This window comes from Notamacropus eugenii, chromosome 2 (genome assembly GCF_028372415.1).
Source record: "Notamacropus eugenii isolate mMacEug1 chromosome 2, mMacEug1.pri_v2, whole genome shotgun sequence".
NCBI classification, from domain to species: Eukaryota; Metazoa; Chordata; class Mammalia; order Diprotodontia; family Macropodidae; genus Notamacropus; species Notamacropus eugenii.
Window position 1 is genome coordinate 354,450,557 of NC_092873.1, and position 19,323 is coordinate 354,469,879.

At 44.9% G+C, this 19,323-nt stretch overlaps 1 protein-coding gene across 1 annotated transcript in view; it reads left to right on the top strand.

Moving 5' to 3' along the window:
- Nucleotides 1-19,323, top strand: part of LASP1 (LIM and SH3 protein 1) — a 58,980-nt gene extending 39,657 nt beyond the window's left edge. Inside the window, exons 5-7 of the mRNA XM_072646261.1 lie at nt 12,687-12,840; nt 13,545-13,663; nt 15,428-19,323. Of these exons, the coding sequence (XP_072502362.1) occupies nt 12,687-12,840; nt 13,545-13,663; nt 15,428-15,601 (447 nt within the window). The 3' untranslated portion in view covers nt 15,602-19,323. The remainder of the gene's footprint in view (nt 1-12,686; nt 12,841-13,544; nt 13,664-15,427) is intronic.

Genomic DNA, 19,323 nt, shown 5'->3' on the forward strand with positions numbered 1-19,323 from the left:
CCTGCAGTCTGTTTCCATAACACCTGCTTATTTCTTTCCCCCCGTCCCAACTCCTCTCAGCTCTTTCTCCCCTGGGATCAGGCCTCTTTTCATCATTGGAAAACAAACACCATAGGTCTCCTTGTCCCCCAGGACAGGAACTGGAAGGGCAGACAGGCTGCCAAGTCTGAGGAAAGGTGAGTGGAGGCAGAGGTTCTGTTGTCACAGCTATCTTAGGAGAAGGAGGAGGAATCGGTCAAAGTATCACTTTCATTTTCCTCCTCCCCTTTCTCTCCCCCATCCTATTGAAGCTGTGGAAGGGAGGATAGTGTTTGTGGCAGCAGCTGTGGACTGGTCCCCCAGATCCTGTGTGTTTTCACTGGACTAGAAAATTACTGTGTCCAGAAGGCTTCTGGACACGAGCATGTCTACAACTGCCCCTCACCCCCAGCTTGGTCCAGGAGGACTGTCTGGCTCTAGCTAGCCAGAGTGAGTCTGGCTTCTTACTAATTTATTGTCATCCTAGTGAGAGGATGTAGCAAAGCATTTCTCAGGCATCCTAGATCTGAACCTCCTTCCCAGCCTCCTGCCTTTAACAAATCTTGTGGGAGGAGAAGGGATCTCCAAGGTCCCTTCTTGCTTTGAATCTCATGATCCAGGAGAAGGAAGTGGCACTAGCATCATCATCCTGGTCCTTAGCTCTTCCTGCCTTCAGGGAGCTACCTGCCTGGGTGACCAAGTCCCTCTCTCATCTCCATCTCAGGCTTTGTCACTGCACAACCCCCATCCCCCTCCCCACCAACGTTTCTTAGCTCTGACTGTGGTCAATAACTGTTATTTAGCCAGGAGACAGAGAGATCCAGTTGTTATCGGATTGGCTGCAGCTTCATTAACTCTAGCCTAGCTATTAATTTTTAAGTCCTGGCTGGCTAGACTTTAACTCTTTTTGTTCCTCTACAGGCTGCTTGAGGAGATTTAGAAAGGGAAACAGGCTTGGATAGGGCAGTTGGTAGCAGTCCCTGGGCACACTCCTGATCCTGGGACCAAACCATGAACAGGGTATGGGGCTCTTCTCTCCTCCAAACAGTTTTCTCTCTCAAACTCCTCAGGTACAGAATCTAGTGCTCCTGGGGAAGGGGGAGGGGATTTTTTTCTTTACCATCCCTTCCCCCTACAGATTAAAAAAGCAACCAACAAACCGGTGCTTCCTCTTACCACTTCTGCCCAGGCCAGTGGGCAGAAGGTCCTATTTTCTTCCCTCTCCTTCCCCTGACTCTTTTAAAGAATCTTTTTTTTTAATCTTAAAAATATCTTTTGTTTTTACATTACCTTCTTCTCTGAATCCATCTCCCTCCTTACCGAACCAGCCTTCTCTTGAAACAAATACTAAAAGGAAAGGAGGGAAAACCCAGTTAAGCAAAACCAGCCAACATATCAGTCATGTCTGACAGTCTGCACAATATTCCATATCTGTAGTTCCCCCTGTACTCTTTTAGACTGAGAGATAAAGCATCTATTGAGTACATACCAAGTGCCAGGCATTATGCTAACATGCAAACAAACATGTTTGATAGATGTTTTTATTTTATGTTGCTTCCATATCTATAGTCTACCCTCTCTCCCTCCAGAGGAGGTCAATGTGTTTCATTATTCTTAGTCCTCTGGAGTCGAGATTGGTCTTTGCATTGATCTAATTCTGGTGTCTTTTATTCTCCATTGTGGGTCATTGTTTAAACTGTTCTCCTGGGTCCTCTTTCTTTGCTCTCTGCTCTACCATGACCTCCCTCCCTGGGCCTTCTTCTCCTTCGTTTTGTCCCTCTACTGAATTTAAAGAGCACCTTCAGCACGGATGGTGAATGAATTAGAACTATAATTTGCACTCTGACAGTTTGCTGGGACTCTGTAGGGCAGGAGCGGTCTGTGTTACGGTTGAGGGTGAGTATGAGGGTGTGTAGGCAGCTGATTGCTTAGGGAGGTAAGTAGAGGCCAGTGTGCCTGAGCTGGTTATCTGGAAGGTCTCTTTGTTCAAGGACTTTTCCACCTATATCTGTACTCCCTGCTGCTCTTTTTGGTAGAGGCCGTGGAGAGGATCAGACATTCCAACCTGCCTACCTTCTTTCCTAGTCCTTTTGGGAAGCACAGTGGGGGAAAAGTGGACCTGGATTATCCAAATACATTTTCTTTGGATTAGTCAAAGACTCACTTATGTGAAAGACCATGGTGAGATACTTTCTGTTCTGGGCCTCAGTTTCCTCATGACCTGTGATCCTATGAACCAGTGCTTACTTTGTGCAGAAAACTGGGCTGTCAGGGGAGACACAAGCTTATGTAAGATCAATTTGTCAGTAAATAAACATTTAACAAGTCACATTTAATAAATGTGCTTTTGTGGCTGTGTCCAATTCTTCTTGACCCCATTTGGGGTTTCTTTCTCCAGCTCATTTTATTCAGTGAGGAAACTGAGGCAAACAGGGTTAAGTGATTTGCCCAGGGTCACATGGCTTAGTAAGTGTCTGAGGCCAGATTTGAACTGAGGCCTTCCTGACTCCCGGCCTACTGTAGTATCCTCCGTACCATCTAGCTACCCCAGCTGAGTGCTAGGCATGGTAGTAAGTGCTGAGACTATAATTCAGAAGGACAAAGAAGATAGCCCCCGCCCTCCACACTAAAGGAAGCTGAAAAGCAGGGAGGGGCCAGAGAGGGAAGGTGCCCACCGTAGGCCATGCTGGAGAAGACCAGAGGACTGCAGCTGAGCCACAGATGAAGAGACAGCTGGTCCGGGCACCTCCTGACCTCAAGGTCCTCCTGATTTAGTTAGGGATGAAGATTCAGTCAAACATTTCTTGAGTGCTTATATGCCAGGAAATAAGATAACGGCGACAAAAAAGAATCATTTCCTGCCCTCAAGCTGCTTAAATGGTTCATTGCTCCATCCCCCGTTGCCATACCTTTGCACTGGCTGTTCCTTTCCCTGTACCTTGAACCTACTGCACTGTGAAGCTCAGACACCACAGGATCTCTGCCCTCCTGCTCTCTTCTGGACCCTCCTGGCTAAAGAGTGATTTATTATCAATAGTAACTGTTGCTGTTTCCCTCCCAGCCTGATGTCTTTCTTTTCTTGGACTCATTGAAGGGGCCATGCCCTGGCTACTTCTTAAACAGGCCTGTTCAGTGGATGGGCATCATCTCACCCTAAGCAAGTACTTGTATAGACCTTGGCCTAAAGGGGCCAAGGTCTCCCAGTGCATCCTTGGTCATCTCCAGTCATCCTGATGAATATCTGGGCACTAGATTCAGATGCCTCTGGAGGAGAAGTGAGACTAGTGACCTGCACGGCCCTCCCTCACTCAAAACAAAGTTAAGTGCAAGTCATGTCATCATTTCTCTGATGCCATGGTCTTCTTTGGCAACGAAGGATGAACACAACCCTGATGCCTAGAATGCACTCCTTCCACACCTCTACCCTATAACATCCCTTTCTTATTTTGAAACCTAGCACCAGCATCACCTTCTACATTCTCTTCCTTAGCCCCTCAACTATGAGTACCCTCCCTCTCAAACTGTCTTTTATTTAATGGCATCGTACTTACTCATACAGTAGGACAGCTGGGTGGGTAGTGCACAGAGCCCAGGGCCTGGAGTCAGGAAGACTCATTTTCCTGAGTTCAAATTCAGCCTCAGACGCTTACTACCTGTGTGACCTTGGGCAAGTCACTTTACTGTTTACCTCGGTTACCTCATCTGTAAAATGAGCTGGATAAAGAAATGGCAAACTACCCTGGCATCTTTGCCAGAAAATCCTAAATGGGGTCAGGAAGAGTTGGACACAAGTAAACAACATTAATTTACTGGGACTTACTTTCTTTGTATACTCAGATATAAGAGTATTCAAAGGCTCCTTACTTAGAATGTAAATTCTCTTGTGAAAAGGGATTATTTCAATCATTGAATTCTCATTCCCCAAACCTGGTATTTAGTAGGCCCTTAATGAGTACTTGTGGATTGGTTGATTAATCAGTCAACAAAGTATTTTTTTAATTAATCAGGGGAAACAACATACAAGTATGAATTTATTCAAAGTAAATTACAAGGTTGTTTTGTCATGGGTGGGCAAAGGAGGAGGCGTTAGCTGTAGGGGAAGATCAGGTGGTATTTAAACTGATTTTGAAGGAAGTTAGGCATTCTAAAGGGGGCAAAGGGGAGAAGAACAAGTATATTCTAGGAGGGGGATTCAGCCTATGCAAATGCTTGGAAGCTGGAGATGGAATGTTGTGCCTAAGAAATAGCAAGAAAGGTAATGTGTACAGTAGAACACCTGAAGGACAGTTATGTGTAATAAGACTGGAAAGGGAAGGTGGAGCCAGGAATTGTTTATTTATTCAACAGTACTTCATGAAGTTACTTGCTGCGGCTGAGTACTGTGCTGGGCACTGGGGTAAGATAGTTTGTATTAAACAACTACTTCCTTGTGGAGCTTGGAGGCTGAGATAAGAAAGGAGACAAGCTGTAGTAAGAGCTAACATTTATATATGGTTTTAAGGTTTGCACTTCACATGTGTCCTAGCTTGTTTGTCCTTCACAACAACCCTTTGAGGTGGGTGCTATTCTTCTTTTTCTCATTTTACAGTTAAGGAAACTGAGGCTGAGTGAGCTTCAGGGACTTACCCAGGGTCACACAGCTATTATGTGTCCAAGGCAGGATTTGAATTCAAGTTTTCTTGTTTCCAGGATGTACAATATACAGCACAAGCAGATCACAATATAAACAGACTGTGAGGTCCCTTTCAGCTCTAAACTTATGATTCCAAATAAACATCAGCATAATAAAGATGCTAGGTGAGGTTAGAAATGGAGGAGATTGCTTGGAAGTAGCAGGGGAGGCTTCCTCAAAGAGGTGACTTTTGGTGGGGGGATTTAAGCCCCACAGTTCTTGGATATTCTTCAATTTCAACTGTGAAGACTCTACCTTCTCCCATGACCTTATTTCCCTGTGAGTGTAGGAGTATAACTTCGGAGAGATGATACTGACCCCTGCCCTCCCCTCCCTTCCCTCTCTCTAGTCTCGCCCCTGTGAAAGGAGGGGAATTGTTACTTCTTGTCTCTTGACTAATGCTGACCACTCCTGGTCCTGTGTCCTAATGGAGAAGGAAGCAAAACCCCAGATAACACAGAATGGCAGCTGTAGCAGAACATAAATATCTGCTTGGACTTTGGAATGTACGATTTTTTATTTTGGTATCTGATTTTCCTTAGAAAAATTTAATTGCTGGGGCAGCTGGAATCAGGGGGATCTAAGTTCAAATCTAGCCTCAGATGCTTACTAATAACTTTGTGGCCCTGGGTAAGTCACTTAACCTGATTGACTCAAAAAAAAAGAAGAAAAAAGAAAAATAATTGCTAGCATTTATCTAGAAGTCAGGCTTGCAAAGTGCTTTACCCATATTATCTCATTTGATCTTCACAAGTACCTTGGGGAGATAGTGTAGATGGGGAAAATGAGGTGCAGAGTAATTATGACTTGCAGTGAAATTACATGGCTAGTAAGTGTCTAAAGCCAGATTTGAACTCAAGTCTGTTGACTCTTAAGCCAGCACTGCCCACCTATCCGCCTTATTTCTTAAAACCTCCCCAAGGATTTAGTGGGCAGACTGACCCAGGATGTAGAGCTAAGGGATATATTGTAAGGACACTGGCCCAAGATTGAATTCAGTTCAACAAATGTTGATTAAGCATCTACTTTTTTCTTTTTAAAAATAGTATCTTATTTTTTTCCCATTACTTATGGAGATAAATTTTAACATTCATTTAAAAAAATTTTTGAGTTCCATATTTTCTCCCTACCTCCCCAAGATGGGTGGTAAGCAAGGTTATATATGCACAATTATGTAAAACATTTCTATTTTAGTCATGTTGTAAAAGAAAACACAAACCCAAAGGAGAAAAAAGCGTGAAAATAATTTGCTTCAATCTGCATTCAGTTTCCATGAGTTCTTTGGAGGTAGATAACATTTTTCCCTGTGAGTCCTTTGGAATTGTCTTGGATCACTGTATTGCTGAGAAGAGCTAAGTCATTCATAGCTCCTCTTCACACAGTAGTGCTATTACTGTGTACAGTGTTCATCTGCTTCTTCTTACTTCACTTAGAACCTCAGTTCATGTAAATCTTCCCAGGTTTTTCTGAAGTCTGCCTGCTCATCATTTCTTATGGCACAGTAATAATCCATTACATTCATATACCACAGCTTGTTCAGCCATTCCCCAGTTGATGGACATCTTCTCAAATTCCAATTCTTGGCCACCAAAAGAAGAGCCACCAGTGTGGTATGGCAGAGAAGAGAACAATCTGGAAGACCTGGGTTCAGATCCTGACTTTGAATCACACTGGCTGTATAACCTTGGGCAAATCAGTTAAACCCCCTAGTTTTCCCAGGCAATGTAAGGTGGAGTTAGTTGCAAAGGAGTTGCTGACCTGTGAGTGTATGGGGAATGGCCACACTGGAAGTACCCTGCACTGATGAAATGACAGGTCTGGCCCTCCTCCTTCCCCCCATTACATAGTAGGTACTATATTCGGGGTGCTGGGGGAGACAAAGACAAAAACAAATCACTGTTCCTGCTCTGAGGAGTTTGTTCTATTGTAAAAAAAATGTGCAAGGAACTATGGGAAAAATATTGGATTTGAAGTTAGATGACTTGAGTTCAGATCGCCCTATATGCCACCCTTCATATGACCTTGGTCAAAGCACTCTGTTAGCTACAGTTGACCTCTTGGACTACATAGAGTCAGTTCAGCGAACAGAGCACCAGTCCAGAAGACCTGAGTTCAAGTCTTGCCTCAGACACATACTAGCCTGGGCAAGTCAGTTGCCCACTGAGTCTGTCTCAGTTTTCTCATCTGTTAAATGAGAGAATTGGATTTAATGGCTTCTCGTGGCTCTAAATTTATGATTCTCGGAGACTTTGAATCACTAGTTAGGAGACCTGGTCATGTGACAGCATGTAATTCACTTTGCCTCAGTTTCTTCATCTGTAAAATGGGGATAGAAATGGTCCTACTACCTGCCAGGTGGGGCAGTTCAGAGGGAAATGCTTTCTAATCCTAAAGGTACTGTGTGGAAGTTGTCACTGTACCGTCAGGGAGGAGAGGCTGAAGGACACAGATTATTATCTTTGTTGTTATAAAGCATATCGTGTGGGTTATAATGAGCCAGGTGCTGAATGTGCCAGGTGCCTTCTCCTCAAAGATCTTTAGACGTGGTGTTTCCCTGGTCACACTGCCTGATACTTCATAAGACCAGCTAGAGCACTCAGTCCTCTTCATGGTCAGGTTAATGTCTGCCTCTCCCGGGCAAGACAATTAGCAAATGGTAGAGAAGCTGCTAATGATGGTTATCTCTCCAGGTGTGAATGTCTGTGCCCATAGTTAGCTTTGATACCTGGACTCCAGCTCTCTCCCTAACCATGGGGACCTTGTCCCCAGACAGACTCTGTTCCCAAGGGGGTGCTCAGCTTGTATCAGGAGTGGGGATAAAGATGCCCAGAGCAGTGTGGGGTCAGAAGCTGGGCACAGAGCTGCAAGCTTAAACCCAGCACAGCATGGCAGTGCTTAATGCTTCTCTCAGAGCTCTTTCTTGTTGTGTGAGTGTCTGGTGTCCTGGGGAGGGGTAGTGAGGACAGGGACCCCCCTCCCCAGGCTGTGGGTTACTCTGATATCTGGGGCACAATACATGGGCCTTTCTGTTTCCTTAGATGTGAAGCCTAAACCACATTGCTGGGATGTTTTTGTATCACAAGTGAGTGCTACCCCCTGGCCCAGAGCACCTCCAATAATAATAGGATGATATATTTAGTGCTGGAGGGCACCTTGGGGAAACTGAGACCTGTACAGTCACACAATTGTCTGAGGCAGGATTTGATCCTGGGTTTCTCACTGCCTCTTTCCAATCCTGAGCTCTCTTACCAGGAAAGGCTAACTTGGTGTAGGAAGGTCTGAAGTTAACCACTAGGGAGAACTTCCAGGCATTGAGAGGGACTAAAAAACTGTCTTCTCAACATAGGGGGAGAAACCCAGAATAGATTCTTATCTGGCTGAGATAGCAGGGAGATGGACAAACTTGCTTTAAGGCTCCCAAACCTCAGTTGATTCAGGTTGTTAAATACAGTCGTTAACCCTTCCTCCTTCCCTCTTTCCCCCTACCAACTGCACCAGGAGTTGGTGGGCATTTCCGTTTGATAAAAGCCATTCTAGCTGTCTTCTTTGGCAGAGACTCAAGCATGCCTTCCCTGTGGTCTTCACCCCTAGATTCCTCTGACAGATTGTGGAGATCTTTTCCTCCAGACAGAGAATAATTGAATTTTAGCATGGGAAGGCATCTTTGAGGTCATGTAGGGAGTTAAAAACCACAAGAGTGATTGAGAAATGGGAAAACCATCACTGGTACTCTTCTGCCACAGCCAATACACAAAAGAAATCCCCTCTATAACTGACCAGTGGATCCCCAAGGACATCTGACCAGTGAACAGTTAAGCCTGGATTAGAATCTAGTTCTCTAAGATCCTCTGGAGTTGGATCACTCTCTAGCCCCACCTTAAGTAGCTCATTGACTTGGGGCATTTTAATTATATCAGTTAATCGGTAGGCATTTATTCAACCCTTGCTATGTTCCAGGTACTAAATGCTAGAGATACAAAGCTGAAACAAATCAGTTCCTATTCTTGAGAAGTGCTAATGGGGAAGACAGTATATGTATAAAGCATTCCATATGAAATAATACTAAAAAGATAGAAGGTAGCTTTAGTAGAGAAGACCTTAGCTGATAGAGGGACTAGCAAAGACCCTTGAGTTGAGCCTGGGATTTTAGGAGGGAGAGTATTCTAGGTTTGGGAGATAGCCTTTGATAGCCTGTGCATGAAAAAGCATGGAGGTGGGAAGTGATTGTGAGAGGAACAGGTCTGGTCTATAGAGTTCAAGGAGGGGAGTAATGTGTTAAATAGACCGGAAGGTAGGAAGGGGCTATGTTATTAAATGCTTTAGATGCCAAGGAAAAGAGTTTATATTTGATTGTATCTGTAACAGGAAGTCTTTGGAGTTCACTGAGAGGAAAAGTAATGTGGTAGGAGCTGTGCTTTAGGAAACTATGCAGGATCAGCGGCAGTGGGGAGAGACTTAAGGCAGGGAGACCAGGTAGGATGCTGTTGGAATAGTCCAGGCACAAGATGATGAGGACTTAAACTAGGGTGGTGTCTGTGTGCCTGGGGTAGAGGGAGCTGTGTTCCAGAGATGATGGGATTGCATTATGGAATGAATGAGAGACAAAAATGGAGTTGAGGGTGATGCTGAGGGACTAAATTTATGGGGTGAAGGGAGGGGTGCGATAGAATGGAGAAAGGAAGGAAAAAGAAGAGAAAGGGAGAGATGGGAGGGGAGAAGAGGGAGAGAGTTGAGATTGTGAACCTGAGTGATTGGAAGGGTGTTGGTGCCCCCATAATAGGGAATTGTTTGGGGTGGAAGGAGGAAAAAGAGTTCAGTTTACCCTTCCTTCTTCCCCTCCCTTCTTGCTTCCACATTCTCCTTTGAAACCTTTCATATAACAAAGAAAAGCCATTAAACAAACCAGTGCAACTCTCCACTCCCCAGCCTCCATCACAATGGAGGTATTTTTCATTATCTGTTCACCAGGACCGAGATTCACCCCACCCACCCAACTACCCCTGCATTTTACAGTTTCAGAATAACACAATCATAGAAGTTAAAGAATTGGAAGGAACCTCAGAGGTCATTTAGTCCAACCCATTCATTGAAGGAATCCCCACTATAATATAACCAACTGGTGACTTGACCAAAGCTGCCTAATTAGTGATTGGCTAAAATCCAGTATTCCTGAAACCCAGGGAGTTTGGTCACTGTCAAATAATCTCTTTTTTAAAATTTAATTTTCTCCCTTTCATGTCTTCCCTCCTTCTGTCCCTCTCAATTAAAAAAAAAAAACAAACCACCCATATAGTTAAGTAAAACAAATTCCTACATTGTTCGTGTCAAAAAAAAAAAACCAACTCTCCCTCTGTATTGAGTTCATCACCTCTCTAATCAGGAGGTGGGTGGCTTGCTTCATCACAAATCCTCCGGAATCATGGCTGGTCATTGATCCCGTCAGCTCTCTGGTGGTGGTTTGTCTTTACCATGTTGTTATTATTGTATAAATTGTTCTTCTGTTCTGCTCACTTCCGTCTGAATCAGTTCATACAAGTCTTCTCAGGTTTCTCTGAAACCATCCCTTTTGTCATTTCTTATGGCTCAGTGATATTCCATTACATTCATCTACCATCATTTCTTGTTCAGCTGTTGTCTATCCCCTTGGATTCCAGTTCTTTGCCACTACAATAAACAAACAAACAAATAAATGTAGCCATCTCCATCACCCCTTTCCAATGAGATGGTTGAGTTACAGCTTGGTCGAGATGTAGAGGGATGGATCAGGTGACCTGTAAATCACTCCCACAGCTAAGACTTGTGTGTTCTACTTACGTTCATGTTGGAGATAGAGTTAAAGAACCTCCAGCTGTTGTTTTTTTTAAATCGTGGTATAAGTATTTCTCCTTATATACTTCCACTATTTCCCCAAATATGCTATCCTTCTGGTGCCCCAAATTTTTCTTTTTTATTATGTCACAAAACATCAACAAAACATTTCAATAAACAAAGAACAAAAAGACGGGTGTGTGCAAATGTCCTGAAATTGCAGCTTTTTATTTTTAAGCACACTTGAAATTCAGCACATTACTTGCCAAGTTACCCTGCTTGTCCATGCCCCAGTTCATCCATCATTAGACATTTAGGAAGTGCCTACCATGTGCCAGGCACTGTCCCCATTTGGTCTTCCCTCCCTCTGTTCTTGTCTGTGCGTTCTGAAAATGTTTTATTGATGCTCCTTTTTTTTCCCATGCTATCCTTTCTCACCTCTCTCTCCCTCAAAGCAGGGCCTTGAGCGGCAGCTTTTTGCCTATGCCCATTGGGTCCACTCTCCCATTGTCTTAATCTTTTAGTGCCACCTGCTGGACAAGAGTAAGGCAGCAGCAGAATCTACCCTCATCCAATCCTGCTCTCTTAAGCATCCCTGAAACCCCAGGGGAGTGATGGGTACTGCTGTGGAAGGTCTCACAGCTCTTTTAGGTTTAACTGAACCAGAATCCCACACACTCTGAAATTTTATGTTATCTTTGGCCCCTTTGAGGCAGTAGAGGACTAGGCTGGGGAGGTCCAATGTCACTGAGTCTCCTGTGTGCTGCTTGAGGGAGAATCAGCCCTTCATTCAGTTACCCTGTACACACCTACTTCCTAAACAGGCCTATTCACTGAATAGGCATTATCACCCTAAGTGAGTACCCAATAGACCTTGGCCTAAAGGGGCCAAGGTCTCCCAGTGCATCGTGGGCCATCTGCAGTCATCCTGATGAATATCTGTTCACTGGATTCATATGGCTCTGGAGGAGAAGCGAGGCTGGTGACCTGCACAGCCCTCCCTCACTCAAAACAAAGTCAAGTGCAAGTCATATCATCATTTCTCTGATAGCATGGTCTTCTTCGGCAACAAAGGATGAACACAACAACATATGTACTTAACTGTGGTACTTCTTTTATTTACCTCTGTCCATATCTAGTCTCTCCTGTTAGACTTAGCATTGGGGAGGGGTGCCCTCTCCATAGAGGGTAATTTAAAATAAATATGTATCTACCAGGGGTCATGGGCAGAGAAGTCCAGCACCTACCAAAATATAGATAGCCTTTTTTGTGAAAAGATAAAATTGGGAGGCAGAGTGGAAACCTTGGGGGAGTGACTGAAGCACCTTTGTTATATGAATGTAACAGTATTTGTGCAGCCAGGAATGATGAATATGAGAAAGTCAGAGAAATGTGGGCAGATTCTCTGAAATAAAGAGTGATCTATTTAAACTAAAGAGCATTGAAAGGAAACCAGACTGACTAATCATAATAGTAGTTGTGATACCTATGCACAGATAATGAAATCTATCTCCTCTTTTGTGGCTGAGAGGTGAGTGACTACAGGGGCAGAATATTGCATACTTGATCAGAGGTCAGATAACAGTTATATTTGTTTGACTGTATTTCTGTTACTAAGGATAAAAAGCAAAATAAATAGGTAATGAATGAAGAATGAATGGATGAACTTAACTTTAACTTAAATAACATTTAATTCCTAAATGGATTAATTTTACCTAGCACCTTTCCCACAACTGACTGGGAATCCTCGTTTGACTGGGACTGGGGTGGGAAACCTGGTGCCTCGGGGGCCACATGTAGCCCTCATGGCCCTCAAGTGCAGCCCTGTGACTAAATCCAAACTTCACAGAACAAATTTCCTTAATAAAAAGATTTGTTCGTAAAACTTGGGCTCAGTCAAAAAGCCACGCTTGAGGACTTAGAAGGGTTCCCTACCCTTGGACTATGGCAAGAGAGTTTAGGGACTCTGTACTTCTTTTCTCTCTATCCCTCCTGGACCCTCAGGAAAGAGAGAGACGGGGCCGATCTGTTGCACATACCCCTGGACTTTTGGGTTATGTCCCACTGCTCTTTTGTCACTTGTTTAACTGTCAGGGAGGTGGGGAAGCACAATCCCTAGCCTTGTTTTACCCGTTGGCCCCCTTTGCCCACCCTTTCTGCCAGTGCCTCATTTTCCTTTCTCCCCCAGATAAAGTATCATGAAGAGTTTGAAAAGAGCCGGATGGGTCCCAGTGGGGGCGAGGGCTCTGACCCTGAACGCCCCAATTCTCAAGACAGTAGCAACTACCGTCGACCCCAGGAGCAGCAACAGCTGCCACATCACATCCCAGCCAGCGCCCCGGGTAGGAACAGCTGGGGGAGGGGGTACCCTTGAGGACATGAGAGTCCAGACAAGACTTGTCTAGGAGCCTGGGAGAAATTAGGCAAGTCCCTGTCGGGGAGTCAGTCTGTGAGCTGCTCAATGCACAGTAATGGACCGACCATCTTAGTATGTGGTTGTTAAGCCTCCCTGCCCTCTGAGTTCATCCCCATGGAGTCCTTTGGAACAGAGATATTCTGATTATCTCTATTATTATAAGTAACCCTTCACAATGTATGGTCCTAACTGCACCTATAGGCAGGATCCAGTGTTGGGCCAGTGAGGGAAAGAAATGTAAAGTCAGTCAATACTGCCCACATCCTAAGAAAGCTCCTTCTTTGCTTGGGGAGGAGGCTGTCAGGCCCTACATTTGGGAGTTCCCAATACACAAACAAGGTCAGATGGATGAATTCTGCCTCTGCTGCCTACCTGTGCCTAAAAGGCAGATAATCAAGAGTCTGAGAAGACTTCCTGAAGGAGGCAGGTTTAGAATTAGGATAAGTAGGGCATGACTTGGCAGGAAGCAGCTGGGATCCCAGTTATGGGGAATGAAGACCCCCAGCCAGTCCATGGGCCAGCATAAGGGATAGAGTATTCTGAGTTAGGGTATGGACTGTGGGTGGTGGATGGAAAATATTAGGGTGGGGCTTCTGAACTTTTTGGCCTTGAGTTGGTGGTGTCTCTCAGTTTACCAGCAGTCTCAGCAACACCAGCAGCAGCAGCAGCAGCAACCATCACAATCCTATGGCTACAAAGAGCCAGCTGCCCAGGTCTCAATACAGCGCAATGCCCCAGGAGCAGGCGGGGTGAGTATGGGAACACCCAGAATCATAGTGTGAGCATTAAATCCAGATGAACATTGATTAACTTGGGAATATCATTTTTAAGTTGGCCAAATCATTATTCCTGCCCCCTCCATTTGCACACAGTGCATGGATCAACCATCAGGAGTATTTATGAAGCACTAGATACTGGGGATACCCCTAAGGAGGTTAGGACGGTATCCTGAAAAGTGTTAGACTTAGGAGATGGGGGATCTGGGTTTGAGCTCACAAGCTGCAGTGACCATGGGATCCTCATCTCTACAATAGGGATGACAGAGGATGTTTTCAGTAACCACAGAGCACTATAGAAAATGGGAGAAGTTAATTACGACTGTGCTATTTTTTGGTGACTCAGATGAATTTTGTCTTTGAAGTCCCTTCTAACACTTTCCTTTCCTTGACTGTATTGAACTAAATGACTTCCAAAGTCCCTTCCCATTACCAAGAGTATTATTCCCGATCCTGCTGAACTTACCCCTCTTTAATATGTGGGACACCCTTCTAATAACTGGAATGTTTGGATTCTCCATAGATTACCATCAGCCCTGGGATGATGTTGGTTCAATCATAGGGATATGGAAAGAACCCTAGACTTAATATCAGGGGACCTGGCCTTGAACCTCTACTCACTTACTATGTGGCTGTAGGCAAGCTGCTCTTACCTCTCTGAGCCTCAGTTTCTGTGTCTGTGAAATGTATATAATGCTGCTTGCTCTACCTACTTCATAGAGTTACTAATGTATTTATTAAGTTCCTATAGAGGCAGCTAGGTGGCACCATCATTCCCATCATTCAAAGAGCATTGGACCTGGGGGACCTCAGGAAGACCTCTGCTCAAATATGACCTCAGACATTTACTAGCTGCGTGATCTTGGGCAAGTCACTTAACCGTTGCATGCCTCAGTTTCCTCAACTGTAAAATGGGAGTGAGTAATAATAGCACCTATCTCCAAGGGTTGTTGTAAGGGTCAAAGGAGATAATATTTGTAACTCTTTGCAAAGTGCTCTGCCTAGGGGCTAGCCTGTAGAAGGAGATGAATAAATGTTTATTTCCTTCCTTCCTTCTTGCTGTGTTAAATGCTGGGAATGCCCAGCGGAAAGACAATGAGGAATTTACCAGCCTTCAGGGGATTTTAGAGTTAATTCTAGTGAGCTCGGAACACATCAGCAGTTCCCCAGCCTGCCAGGACCTGCCAGGGCCAGCCCAGGCATCGCTTTCTAGAATAATAACAAAAGATTATGATAATAATTCTAATCATAACTGACATTAATATAACATTTTAAAATTTGCAAAATGCAAACCCAGGTCTTTCTGACTCCAAGTCTAGCACTCTTTTCATTGTGTTGATAATATTTGGCATTTAGCTTTGTATATAGAAAGGCAATATTCGATATAGTCCATGGAGCGCTGACTTGGGACTCAGGAAGACCTGAGTTCAGATCCTACTCTGACCAATATCATTCTATGACTCTGAGCTTTAATGTTTGCAAAACACTGTAAGTACATCACTTATCTTATTTGATCCTCACTGTGATACCTACTGTGGGAGATACATTTTATAGATAAAGGAAACTGAGGCTTTTTTCCTATATACTAGATTTGGCTTTTGGAGGGTCCAAAAGCTTTGACCGGGGTCAGAAGGTAGGAAGGACGTAAGAAATAGGCAGAGAGAAGAAAAACCTAAGCCTTTTGGCTATGTGGACATATGTCTAGCCCTTTCCTCTTCCCCTCCTCTCGCCCTGCAGAAGCGGTACCGTGCTGTGTATGACTACAGTGCAGCTGATGAGGATGAGGTGTCGTTCCAGGACGGGGACACCATCGTGAACGTGCAGCAGATTGATGATGGCTGGATGTACGGCACTGTGGAGCGCACTGGCGAAACAGGCATGCTTCCTGCCAATTATGTGGAGATCATCTGAGCCCTGTGCCGCCGCCTCAGCTCCCGTCATGCCCGCCGCCCACCTCATCTTCGATGCATTCCTCCATTGCGCTCCTGTGAGACGTGAACCTCTCTCCCCATCAGTAGTTTCTGTTTTTTAGAGTCTGAGACAGGTTGTTTCCCTTCTCTCAATTTCTTTGGCCAATTTAAGCTATGTTTCCTCTTGCTGAGCCCTCCCATCCCTTTCTATAGGCCCGCTCTCCCAGAGGGATTTATCCTTCTCTCCTTTCCCTAGTTTTCTCTCTGGGTTTAGCGAATGGGAAATCTCATCCAGAAGGGGAGCGTAGGGTTGAGAGGATGGATGGAGAGACAGGGACAGGTCTGTCAGAGGACTGAGATTCCATATGTCCTCTTGGAAACAATTGCTCCTTATTTCTCTCCCTCCTTCCTTTTCCTTCTCTACACTGGACCTGTCCTCTCCACCCTTTCTCCCAAGCAAAATAAACATTCCAGAGCTCCTGCAGTTCCTTGTCCTCTCTTAGCTTCCTTCAAGGCTGGGACAGGGAAAGAAGGAATAACAGGGTCTTAGGGACCAGTAAGAGGTTGGTCTGTTTCTCACAAGGTGAAGCTTGGGTTTGTAGCAGACTTTCTTCTTGTGGCCTCTCTGCCGGGGGTATTGCCCTCTTGGTCAGTTCATCTCCTTCATTAGCTTCCATATCTGGATAGATCTATGATCTTCATTAGCTAAAAAGTGAAAAGTGGAGGTGGGGAAAGGAAATCCCCACCCATTCCTTCAGTTTCAGGTTTATCTGTTCTTTCTTCCCAGTCCAGTCCTGGTTTCTCCCTCTTCACACTGTGATCTAACCAAGGTATCCAGATTCAAATAGTGTAGCTTAAAGAATGCAAACAATTCCTGTTTAGACATTTCTGTCTTTCAATTAATTCCTCACAAGAAGCTACAGAACTCCAAGAAGTCTGTCTCTCACCTTCAGTGCCCCAGAGCTAGGGCAAGGCAGGGGATCAGGGATGCATTCTGCAGGACATCTGCCTCCAAGGGGGCTAGAGTTCTTCTCTGTCCCAGCACCTAGTGTCTGGGCATCGGGAGGGGCAAAAAAGAGGGAGCAGAGTGGGGACCAGGACACCACCTTAGATGGCAAATCCAGGTCCAGCTTCCTCCAAGGGTTTCCTGTGGACCTGATTAGTGCCTACTTCATGCCTCTTCCCATCATTGCTTCTTTGTGTCTTCTTAGTCCATCATAGAGGAGAACATTTGGGATCTCTGATCTCGCATTTCTTTCCTGCCCCACCCCAGACCAGCTGCTAAATGAGCCCTGGGCTTTGCTAACTTGGCAGGAGCCTCGGTGTCTGACTCTTCATACAGGGAGAAAAGGACATGTAGGGGTTGTTCCGTGTCCCTTTTCTGTGTGTGAGTGACTGTGTACCTATCTGCCTTCTCCCAACCTTTGTCTCATGGAGGTTATTGAAGGAAGGGAAAAACTAATCTGAGAGTAATGGATGTCCTAGACTTTTTGGATTCCTTCTCTTTTTGGTCACCCTTCCTCAACCCCCACCCCAGATCAAGTAAGCATGCCCATCCCTCTGTCTCCCATTTTGCCTGTTGGGTAAAAATACCTAAGTGTACATAATGGTGGAGAAACCAGGCAAGTCCCCTTCTTTTTGTACATGACTTTACAAATCTAAAAAAGTGCCATCTGATTGGCTTTGTAGAACTGGCCCCACCCCTACCTTGACTCCCCCCATCCTTGGAATGGGAGCAAAGGAGGGGAAATGGGGATGAGTTCTTTTTCCTGAACAGATTCATTGTATAACTAAGTGCTTGTGCCCACTCTGATCCCCACTGTCTGTTTTGGAGCTCTGGGTAGGGGTGTGGACAACTTGGCACTTACCCAGCCTCCTCCTATCCTCCCCTCCCGCTACAACCTCCCAGGAATGGGCACGAACAGCCTCTCCTGCCCTAACTTCCCAAACACCCACCAACACAGACCTCCACATCGGGGTAGGTCCCAGGACAAACCTAATAACTGGAAACTGCTGCCCCAGAGCAGGAGCTCCAGCTGCTGGGGGAGGGATGGGAAGATGGTGCTATATCGAACTTCTCTTCTTTCCATCACCAGCAGCTGTGAAAATTCTCACTGGGCTCTGGAGGGTCAAGCCTCTTCCATCTCTCTGAAATCTAGGTGTAGTCTCCATCCATTCTTTGTCTCATCTGGCTCCAAATGCCTTCACCCAGCCTCTCTACCATCCGAGTGACAGTGACGTCTTTGTACATGGGATGAGAGTGGAAGCTGTCTTGGACAGGGTCTGATCCAAGAAGAGAGCTCATTTGACAAATATCAAATCATTGGGGATTTTTTTTAGAATGTGGTTTTGTGTTGGCACTAGAATGTTTTCCAAACGTTGCTGGGGAGCAACTTTTCCAGCCTCAGCCCTTTTTCTGACTTCATCCCAGCTTTGCAGAGAAGGAGACATGGTGGGATAGCAGGAGTGTTTCAGGTTGGCAAGCTGACGGACTTGGGATGCAAAAGGAAGAGGAAATATCAGTGCCTTGGCAAGTTTCTTTCTGGAGAGGCAGCCCAAGAAGCTAGAGTGGGGAGCTGGCCTATTTCATGGAAATCTCAAAGCACAGTGTTGACTCTGGGACCAAAGACTGAAGGTTTAGGGTTGGTTGGTGGGAAGAAACAGTACAGTTAGAGGGGAAGGCTTGAGGAACAACAACGATGATAGGACAAAAACCTATTTTCACACATCTCAGTTTACCTCCTATAAAGAGCCAATTTGAGCCTATAGACCCCTCCAACTTCTTTTTAATAGCCTCCTCTTTTCCCCGATCTTGGGATTAAGATACAGTGGGATACAGGGTTGTAGTGGACCTCTCACTATCAACTACTCCCTGAGCAGTATAGTGGGGAGTAGGGTACAGGGATGGGATGGGGAGGTTGGGAAGGGGGAGAATGTTGAACTGGGAGGATTTCTCATTAAAGGTCTGTCATACCTGAGCCTGGCTTAATGAAGGTGTTTCTGGCCTAGGTTCTCCCTCATTTAAGCACTATTCCAGTAGGGATGGCAGCCTGGGGCCTCCTTTTCTTAAGTCCTCAGTTCTTAAAGCCAATTCTGATCCAGGAAAAACGAAACCACAACATAACTGTAATGTGAATTTTACTCAGATGGGACCAAAACCAGAAATATTTGCAAGAAAGGAAGATGGTTAAGAATTGTGAATTCTCCATAACACTGGTTTACTTGTTCTCATTCCCTCTTTTTTCCTTTTCTCTGTCACCCCTTCCCCTTCCCTCTATTGGGGGGTCCTGAGGGGCCAGGAAGAGAATTCCCTGTCTGCTTGATTTCTGCCTTTTCTCTCACATACGCACTTTTGGGCCTTTGTTTATAGCTGAAAAACACCTAAACCTGTATTTAAAAAGTAAAAGTAAACAGAAATGACCTTGTTAGATTTGGTCTGTGTAAACACTTTTTCCATATGTGTGTGGCGTGTTCATTTGAAGCTTCGAGTTGTGTTTTTAGTGCTGGGCTTTGGAAATTAATCTTTTTTATTTGGGGTTGTTTTTTTTTCTCCTCCCCCCTTTTTTTTGGAGGGGTGGTGGTGACTGTTTTGGTTCTTTCCCTGTGGACATGTGCCCAGGATCAAATTTTTCTGGCCTTTTTAATTCAGAAAGGTTGATAGACCCACAAGGGAATCCTTTTGGCAACTGAAATCAAAATAAAAATATAATTTTTACCTGCTGA